This window comes from Panicum hallii, chromosome 6, assembly GCF_002211085.1.
Source record: "Panicum hallii strain FIL2 chromosome 6, PHallii_v3.1, whole genome shotgun sequence".
NCBI classification, from domain to species: Eukaryota; Viridiplantae; Streptophyta; class Magnoliopsida; order Poales; family Poaceae; genus Panicum; species Panicum hallii.
This window is the reverse complement of record NC_038047.1, coordinates 21,915,572-21,925,506: the sequence shown is the minus strand read 5'-3', so window position 1 is coordinate 21,925,506 and position 9,935 is coordinate 21,915,572. Positions and strand designations below refer to the sequence as shown.

Sequence of the window (9,935 nt, the reverse complement as noted above, 5' to 3'; positions counted from 1 at the left end):
ATTTGTGCCAATACCGAAGGTATTTGTATTTTATGTACAAGACATATATATATAAAACAATCCAAGGATTTAAACAGAATATGCAGAATATAAACTATTCTAAACATATAATTAAAATAAAGTCCATAGGCTTTTCTGTAAAAATAAAAGAGAGGGGTTGTGCGGGCCACTCGGGGTCGGCTTGCCGCGCGGCGGACCAAAACCGGCCTGACAGGGCCCGCGGCTCGGTAGCCACATGGGTCGTGCGGGCGCGGTGGCCCGTTACGGGCCGGCCTGTATAGAGCCAGAGGAGCCGGTTGGGGAAATCCCGAAGTGCCGCCGCCCCTCTGGCTCCCATGAAACAATGGCTCCCAACCGCCGTCGCCGCCAGCGCTATGTCGCGCGTCGTGCGCAGTCGACGCGGTGTGGTCCGGCCGCCGTCGCTGCGCCGCTTCCCCTGCCTCCCCTCCTTTTCCTCATCCTCGCCCTCCCCCTCGTGCCGGCGTTGTCGTCCGCCGGCCAACGCCAGCCTTCACAGCTGGGTGGAGTAGCCCAGTGCGGGTAGGCTCCACGAGCCGCAGCGCACCCCCGGCTGCCAGTTCGTGGCCACGACGCGGCCGAGGAGACCGCGGGAGGGGCGGCGCCGGCCGCCGATGGCGGAGGGGCAAGCGTCGCCGCACGTGGAGGGGTCGCGGGTGCCGTGGGCGCCATCCCTGGTGGAGGAGGAGCGGCCGTTTGTCGTTGAAGAACGGCGGTGCTCAGAGGATGAAACTCGGATGCATGGCCATGGTGCTTCCGACGAGACTTAATGCGGCGTTTGTGGTGGTAAATGAAGTGACAGAGGCTTGTCTATGGCTGCAGGGAGGTCCAGCCTGAGGGCCTAAGCCGGCGTTGCCGGCCGTCGACGTCGCAGCGAAGAAACGACGTCCATGGCCACGACGTGCGCGGTAACTCCGTCGAGTGTTCCATCAGTGGCCGTGGAGAGGAAGAACAAGATATCCTCCTTGAGTTGCAAAGAAATGAAGATGGCATGGATCCATGCTTACCAGATGGAGTTTTTGGTCTCGTGGCCTTTTTCCTTTGCTCGTAGTTAGTAGAGTATGCGTGCGTGATAACATTTTAGAAGTGAAAAATGAGACAATGAAAAGTAAAGGAGAATGAAAAGTGACAAAAATTGTAAGAGATTCGCATTGATGTGATTGTTTATATATATACATACAAGCCTAGGAGATAAAGGTGTCCCTTGGAAAAGCCCTTTCCATTATCCACGTCATTAATTAAATAAATAATTAAATTAATTGATCACTAATGAAATGTTTCACAACAGTATTGTGGTATCGATCTACTTGATCTGAATGTTTCATGATAAATATTTAGTAATAATGATCACAAAGCCATACATTCTATGCATATCATAAAACTTGCAAGGCCTAATAAATAGCGACCAACTTTAGGATCTACTTGAACTGAATGTTTCACGATAAACCTTCAAGGAAGATTTAGGTAATCATCACAAACTCATACATTCCAGGCACATTATAAGACTTTTAAGGCCTAATAAATAGCGATCAACTTTAGCATATGCTCCCCTTATTAATGACAACATCTATTGATGTCCTTTGTTCCCATGCCATTGAAGACAATGTCCCATTGTTCATCTGGAATAGTGAGAATATGGAATCGTAGGGCAATAAATGTAACATAAGTAATTGTGGCAACATAAGTAGTTTATTCATTCATATGACTTTAGTGGTTAACACGATTGCAATAGCACACACACTCTAGACGAGGTTCATCAAGAACTAAGCTTTTATAGCATTCCAACTTTCTTTAGCGGTTTAACAAAAGTCGAGAATCCATCTCGGATCAACAAGGAATCCCTCAAGGATCTTCAATGATCAACTACATTGTTAAGAGTTATATATATCTAGTTTGTTATCATGGCACGACGAGAATAGTGATACCAATAATGTCAAACATAACTTTTTTTTTGAAGGAAATGCCAAACATAACTTAGTAATAGAGGATGTCATCATTTTAGCCCTTGTGGTGGAGAGGATGCATTATATAAAGATGTATATACTGGTGTTACCGTATAATTGTTTTGATCGTTCTTATGCTGCCTGTGTGATTGAACTCGTGATGGCCACTGTAGTAATGTTGAGCCAGCAGGAAGACAGCGTAGGTAATTCAGAAGCTGTAAGAGGTTACAACAGAGTAGTAACACAACTTGATATTTTTGCATACAACACATAACCAAAGCACTTCGGCACGTGATGACATGAACACTGATCAATGTGAGGTTCTGAAATGCTGTTCAAGTATAGGTACCAATATTTTCACAACTGGCTAGCTTTTTCAGTTGCTCCATTCCGCCAGAGAACTTATTTGTGTAGTCTGTCGGTAAAAGTGACCAGCAGTTGAGTTGACAATTTATTTTGAGTCCTCATTTCAGTAGATCTGCATTGTGAGAATTCAATTTCAAGCATTTAAAATCACCAGATTACAAAATACAATATGCTTAACAGCATTACAAATCCATGACATGTTGAAACGAGCAATAGTTTCATAGAATGGTTCAAATAAATGTAGCATGTACTTTATTAGCATCTCGACACATTCACAACAGCATAGCTCTTTCCAATGTAGAACAAGTTGGTATAATTCTTGCAGTATACAGATGGCATATTTTGTTAGTAGGATCACTGTATTCAGAGGTCAATTCTCTTTTAACTCCCACCGTTCTCAATATCATAGAAGTAACTGAAGACTCCATCCAAGGTTGAGAACACCCAATGTATTGCACGTCTAGCCACCTCAAGGAATGCTATAATTATATGAGAAGTGCCGACCTATTCCACGATCAACGTAGTAAACTGTACAGATGTTGAGACAGCATACCTCAGCCACCTATATGTATCATTGGTCTATTCGCTGTCTTGGCAATATCAAACATCCCAGCATGTTTAGCTTTCTTCCTTTTAACCTGAACACAGGGAAGTGGGGCCATTAAATGCCATATACATTATCTTGGTACACAAACATAACAACTGTGAGCTCCAATTATTAATCAAACTTGCAATAAATATCCCGGGCAAACTACATGTAATCCATAAAAAGAACTCCTTGGATGTTGAAAATGGAAGGCAATCCTGTAACTTTCAGTAAGTTGGTATCTATGGAAATGTGCGTATAAGAAAGTGAAAGGGAACAGTGCAGACTCATACTCAAAAAGCAGCAGCCAGAAATAAGCAAGAGTTCAGATTTTAAAAAATAAAAATGGAAAGTAGATCATTCTTTCAAATAAAGACAGTAGTAACCTAGCAAGTTTGCCTACATACCGCAGCATCAATTATCTCCTTTAGTCCAGCATCATCAACACCAGCACGGATGGGCTCTCTTAGACTCACCTGTATATCAGTATAACTGTACTCAAATGTTTTTATACTGTAAGGAGCATCCATTCCTCCTTTTGTCAATCTTGTCCAACATAGTCAATGACAAGGAAATAAACTTAAAGAGAGATATTTAACTTCTTTTAATAAATAGAAAATTGACTTGAGTGATCTACAGGAACTCATCCACAAACATGCTATACCTGATAAACTTGTAATGTATCTCTGTAAAACCTAATTTTCAGACCAAAAAAGGAAATAAGTAACAAATCAGGTTGATCCATTTCCTTACTTGAACATATTCAGATCAAAAGATATTTGAGCACAAAGGAAGCATAATGTTTGAAACTGCTTTCACATAAAAAAAAGTTTGAAAATAATTCTCCAAATCAATATATCTCAATTGCAGAGAGAGAAGAATAATCATTATCATTACTTAAATTGGTATAGCCGGAATGAAACGTAACACCCAATAAGTTGTATCAATTCTAACTCCTGAACCAACAATCACAAGGCCAGCATGTACAAAATTAATTTCAATCTAGTATGAAGTATGAAAAGGTAAGTCCAACATTTAATTCAGTGGTTCATTTTCCAAATTACACAAGGCCTGGAAACATCAGAAGGCATATTATCATCAAAAGTAACTGAAATCAAGTGGCCATAACACTAGATTCATAGTGCAAGACCATAACCAATACTGTTCCACGGAAAACAAATGAACTACTCAAGCACAACAAACTCTTAACATTGGATGAGTCTGTTAACTGGTACTTGTATATTATTAAACTCAGAAAATTACTCCAGAAAGAAAATCAGAAAAATTCTGCCGTAGCCAAGCAAGCAGTTCAGCATACCTCTGAGGGGCCAAATAAGCACACCTTGAAGTTTCCATCAGCCAACAACCGTAATCTATTGCAGCCAGCACAAAAGTGCTCTGTCATTGATGTAATAAATGAAATTGTTCCGACATGTCCATCAATCCTGAAATTCTTTGCAGTGTCTGTTGGGTGATCTTGAAGTCTCTCTACACCTTTATAACTTTGCCGCTGATTCAAATGGATGCCAAAGAAATAAGTTACATTTAATAAAAATATTAAGAACCAACTAGCAGCTTACATGATAAAATATATAAAGAAAAGACTTAGTACATAATTCCATAGATAGTGCTAGTGGTAGAACATAATAGTGCACTTTTCAGAGGTGTACCTTACCACTTTGTCTAACATCTCTGCATAAGGAACTAGCTTCTTCACATTCCAAACATTACCATCGAATGGCATAAACTCAATAAATCTCACATTGATGGGCTTGTGTCTCGTCAATTCAACAAAATTACAGATCTCATCATCATTCATGCCACGCATGATAACACAATTGACCTGGGTATAGAAAAAGAAATGGAGAAAATTATCAGAAACTAAATACTAGATGCTAGTTCTTATGAATCTGTTGCCATGATAAAAGAAACAATCAAAATTAAAATGCCAACACAAATTGTAGTGTACAAAAGCTGAATACCTTCACAGGGTTATATCCAAGTTCTACGGCGGCATCTATTGATTCCATGACCTTTGAGTGCCCTTTACGCCTTGTCAAGAACTCAAACTTTGCAGGTACTAGTGTATCTAAACTTATATTTAAGGCGTTGAGGCCACATTCTTTCAATTTAGGGAGTTTCTTAGAAAGGATAATTCCATTTGTGGTCATTGCTAGTGTTTTTAGCCCCTTCAAACCAGAAAGATGTAAGCAAATGTCTTCAATATCTTTTCTTATGGTAGGCTCTCCACCAGTTAATCGAATCTTATCCACACCAGAGGTAACAAAAAGGTCAGCAATTCGAATTATCTCATCATGTGATAGAAGCTCCGACCTCGGTGTTAGTTCGACTCCTTCAGCAGGCATACAGTATTGGCACCTCAGATTACAGCGCTCAGTCAAGGAGATCCTCAAGTAATTGTGGAACCTCCCGAATGGATCAACAAGCATTTCTGATGATGATGTTTCTCTTGATACAATATCTGGATCAGTAGTGCAGGAAGTTGCATACACATTTGAGCACCTCTGACTGTCAGTAGCTCTTGTCGAAGAGGAAACATTGGCCAAATATTGGAATCCTACCTTCATAGTATCAACCTGCAAATCGGTTAACTTGTTTAAAAGTGTCCAAATGCAAAAATCAGAGAGAAATGAATTAAGTTACCAACAGCTTCATCATCAGAGAAAATAATAATCCATTGATCTACCTAGTTAATCCAAAAACATACTGGAAAATTGATATTCTGAAAGTAAAAAAGTAGATGCAATGCATGTTTGAGGCAAAGATGCAGAAGTTCTTGAGTGTGTTCCAAGCTGCTTAAGAATGAAACTTAATTCCTTTGCAATAACAACTGATAAATTTTGCTGTAACTACACATCACCTCTTGATGAAAATCTAAATATGAAGGAACATAATCATACAATAGAATGCAAGATCACTCCATCCAACAGTCAGATAAAGTTGCTTGGAGGCACAAACTGAACCGATAAATTATTATGAAAAAACTTGTAGTCTCAAGCAGCCTAACAGAGATATATAAAAGAACATAGTAACCACCAATTCTTACAGAAGTATGCAGAAAGCATCTGACCAAAAACTGGCAATATTTAAAGGTCTATCTAGTACTCCCTCCGTTTCTTTTTGTTGGGCATATTAGGATTTGAAAAGGTCAATTTCATAAATTTAGACTAGCCTTATCAAACTCCCTCCGATTCCAAATGTAGGTTTTAGTCAATTAAACTTCGCTTGTTTGACCCATCAATATATAAAAAAATATTTAGATTGACAAACATGGTTGTGTTCCTAGATTCATCATAAAAAAAAATACTTCCATAATATATATAACTTTCTCTATTTATGATACTATACTTTCACAAAATAAAATTGTGAGTCAAAGTATAATATTGGAGACCGTTTCGATGTCCTAAATGACTTACCGTTGGAATCAGAAAGAGTATATGCATGCTTAGTGTATGAAAGTTATATCAATAGATTCGGATCTCACAAATCTTTTAATATGATATTGACTTTATAGCAACTGATGGTATATTATAAGAGAAACCAATGGCCAAAGTACATTTCTAAAAACTTCTCCAAATCCAAATACGGTTCATAAAAAGAAATGGAGGTAGTATCTCTCAAATGATTTCTTACCCCTAAATCATATGGTCAGGAAGGAGATTAATTCCCCCTTTTCAATGCAGCGACAGATGAAAAAAAAAACACAGTTTACAGATTTAATGATTAAGTTTTGTGGTACAGCTTTCATTTCTGGCAACAATTTCACAAAACTTGGGCAAAATTTGAGCTCCAAAGCCAGAGTTCCAATCACTGCTCGCTATGCAACTCCAATCTAGCTGCTTTTATTTCGGAGGCAGGGGAAGAAAGCATGACTAAAAGTAACGGGTCCGGCATGCATCCTACACGCACATCTATTTAGACAAATAGTTGTACCAATAACTACGGGTAATTAGCTCGCACTCCAACCTACAGCAACAATTAAGTGACTCGATCAAATATTACCAAGCAAATAACAAAGACGAAACGTGTGGAAATACACGATAACGCCTGAGGAAGCTGAAAGGAGTATCAAACATAATAAACCCAGCAGCAGGATCGACTCAAGAAGCCTATCCCGCAGCAGCGAAACGAGACTCACCACACGATCAGGCCGCCGGCGGCGGGCTAGCTCCGAGACGCAGCGCCGCATCATCTCCTCTCCTCCTCCCAATCCAAACTATCCAAACCAACCCAGAAACGGATAGCCCGAGAAGGAAGGAAGGAGAATAGCCGGCTGCTCCTGCAACCGCAGGAGTCAAACGGCAGCCGGCCCTGGAATGCTCCGTCGAAATTGAGCGCTACTACGCTCAGGAGAATTAAGAACCCGATTAGGCTGCCGTCACAGAGAATAAAGCCTCCTGCCGGCTGGAGGAAGAGAAGATAGAGCGAATCACCCCCACGTGCTGCGCCGCGGGCCAGCTCGGCTAGGAAGAGGAATTTGGCGGTTGCAGCGCGGAAAGGGCGCGAGGGAAAAGGGAGAAGGTGAAGCCGACCTTCCCTTCTCTTCTTGACCTTCGCGGTATCCCGAAAATACCCCTGGCGCTCTCTTTGGTTGGACCGGATCTAGCGCAACCTCTGACGCGCGGATACAGGAGAGGCCAGGACAAAGACCGGAGAGCTGCCAGGGGTCAGGGCGCGGCGGCGGCCTCGTTGTCCCAGCCAAGGACGGGGTAGGGCGAGTGAGCAGCAGTGAGGCGGCGGGTTGCCGGGCAAGCTGGCCGGCGGCGGGTTGGCTGGTTGTAGCCGGCACCGATCCGCTATGCTCGGTTGAGAGGGGTATTCTGAGTACTTTGAGGAGGGGATAAGGCGCGAATCCCACCTGCAGATACAGCAGAATTCACTTGTGGCGTCCAAATGACTAAATCCAAAGATGATAAATACATATATGGCAAAATCGGGAGAGAATGCAACGAAAGAGAATGTCATACGCCCAAGAACCATCATTACTGATCGTGACGGATACCCTCCGTCCAGGGGTTTGGTTCTAGCTTTGTCGTAAATTAAACTGTTTTGATCAAATAAGTATTATAGATCCATAATATTTTCCTAGTATATAAATCTAGTTTCATATATATTAGTAGTTTTGTATACAAATTCGATAAGTTTTAAAATAGTTTAAGTTAGAATATAAATTAGAATGACATTACTTTTTAAGTAGACGTAGTAGTATTTAGTTTTATATAGCTGGAACGCTAAGCCATGGAAGAATGAAACTAGTGTAGGTGCGTGATATTAGTTTTTAAGAATATCATTTTAGCCTTAGTATATAAGGATAACAGATTATTCGAGAAAGGCTTTGTTGGTTGTTGGTTTGTTGCTGCCAGAGATAATTACGTAACAGATCCTATACGTCATTGTATATCTCTATTTGCTTTAAAAAAACAAGATAGTACCCTCTATTTGGTTTTTGGTCAACTAAAGTAGGGGGATCTTTACACAGTGGAATGGTGTGATGCTCCAGGTGCATATTCTGTCGCTATGGCAATAGTGCGCACACATAAAAGTAATTTGCAGCTGTTGTATCCGCTATGCAAATGATCCTGCAAGATGAGATGAGATAATGATCCCACACCTCAATAATAAATATATATATATATATAGATAGATAGATAAAAAATGAAATATGGAGCCTATGTCTTCAATATCTACTCCCTTCAACTCGAAGTCAATTTAGAATATGGTGTCATTTGGATAGCACAAGGGAACGGATAGGGATATGAGATGGATTGTTTAGGAGGGGGTGTGGGTTAGAGTTATAAGATTGTTCTCCCTTTTCTTTGTTTGACATGGGATGGGTTTGGATTAAGCATATATTATTTTCTGATCATAATACCCTTTTATAAAGTGAACCTTCATTTATGGATAGAGGGTATTTTCGTAATTTCACACCCTATTACATCGCCTAGCAATGTTTTCTCATATCAAAGTGATCTTGCAGTGTGCTAAATCAACAAGTTCACGGCTATTAATCTTACCGTAGTAATATGTGTGGTCAAATACCAACAGTTTTAGTATATTGTTGATCTCTATATCATCTTAAAGAGATTCGACCATTAAGAAGAGATAGGTACCCATTTTAAGTTGACGAGGACTCGAACTCAGCTACAAATCTCATTATCTCACCCCAACTGCTCGCTTCCTGTCGTGATATCATCTTAGTTTAGAGTTTCCTGCTAATTTAATATTGCAAAGACACACCTTCAAATGCCAACGTTTAGGCTAACCTTATGGATTTGTTTTGTTTTCAATTCATACCCATCGTGAAATGGTATTAATATTTTGAAATTTGAACTGGATATGGAAGTGCATACTATCTCTTCTCCCAAACCCTTGTGACATGTAACGAGGACTACGACCTGCGAGAGATGACACCAGGTACTGCAACATGCAATTCTGTGGCCTTTCCTGGCTTGCCGACACTGACGACCGGCAAGACGACCTTCAAGATGATAAACTTCGAGCCCCCACTTTTCAAGACAGTTGCAGAAGATCTGCATCTCCCTGAAAGGCACTAGTATAGAGGCACCTGTACCTTACCTACCTGAAATCATTTATGAATGTGAACCCATCTCAAGTTATCACCCATAAATTTTCTTTACGTCATGACTATATGTTAGCATCACGGTGGAATTTCAGATTGCAAGGCCTAGCTCCACCTGTTACAAATGAACTCGTCTATTTGTTCTGTATCGTCAGCCTAACAATTGGACTATAGAGTTCAGATTAGTAATGCAACAAACCAAAGTATCATGCTATCATCACAGATTTTTCTTCTCATGTTTTTTTCTTTTTGACTATGCAGAACGTTACAGTGCTCTGCTTACCAAGAACCTTTCCCCTATGTTCGTCAACTGAGTAGAGCACAGTAAAGAAGGCACAAAACATTATCTATGTTTGTTTATTGTGGTTGAATAACATTGCTCATCCAGGAATTATTCAGCCACAGTGAAAACACTATTAAG

At 40.5% G+C, this 9,935-nt stretch overlaps 1 protein-coding gene and 1 long non-coding RNA gene across 3 annotated transcripts; one reads left to right on the top strand and one right to left on the bottom strand.

The window, feature by feature from the left end:
• Window positions 1–330: 330 nt before the first annotated feature.
• Window positions 331–1,205, top strand: LOC112897049. The gene is made up of 2 exons (XR_003229575.1): window positions 331–768; window positions 841–1,205. It is a non-coding gene; the product is annotated as an uncharacterized LOC112897049 (long non-coding RNA).
• Window positions 1,206–2,078: 873 nt separating this feature from the next.
• Window positions 2,079–7,443, bottom strand: LOC112897048 (GTP 3',8-cyclase, mitochondrial). Of its 2 annotated transcripts, none has more exons than XM_025965234.1 (7): window positions 7,073–7,440; window positions 4,896–5,510; window positions 4,589–4,756; window positions 4,232–4,423; window positions 3,321–3,389; window positions 2,881–2,965; window positions 2,079–2,439 (listed from the first exon to the last, which is right to left on the bottom strand). In XM_025965234.1, exons 1-6 carry the CDS (start codon window positions 7,124–7,126, stop codon window positions 2,882–2,884), a joined length of 1,182 nt encoding a protein of 393 aa, XP_025821019.1. In that variant the 5' UTR covers window positions 7,127–7,440; the 3' UTR covers window positions 2,079–2,439; window position 2,881. The 2 variants fall into 2 exon arrangements, with proteins under 2 accessions (XP_025821019.1, XP_025821020.1); XM_025965235.1 differs by lacking the exon at window positions 2,079–2,439 and adding an exon at window positions 2,526–2,806 and having other exon boundaries at window positions 7,073–7,443.
• Between the last annotated feature and the right edge of the window lie 2,492 nt (window positions 7,444–9,935).

Coding starts and splice junctions, on each gene's coding strand:
- LOC112897048 (XM_025965235.1), bottom strand. CDS start 7,126: ATGATGCGGCGCTGCGTCTCGGAGCTAGCCCGCCGCCGGCGGCCTGAT. Junction 4,757..4,895: donor TTGGATATAACCCTGTGAAG/GTATTCAGCTTT, acceptor TTCTATACCCAG/GTCAATTGTGTTATCATGCG. Junction 2,966..3,320: donor AGGAGATAATTGATGCTGCG/GTATGTAGGCAA, acceptor CCCTGTGTTCAG/GTTAAAAGGAAGAAAGCTAA.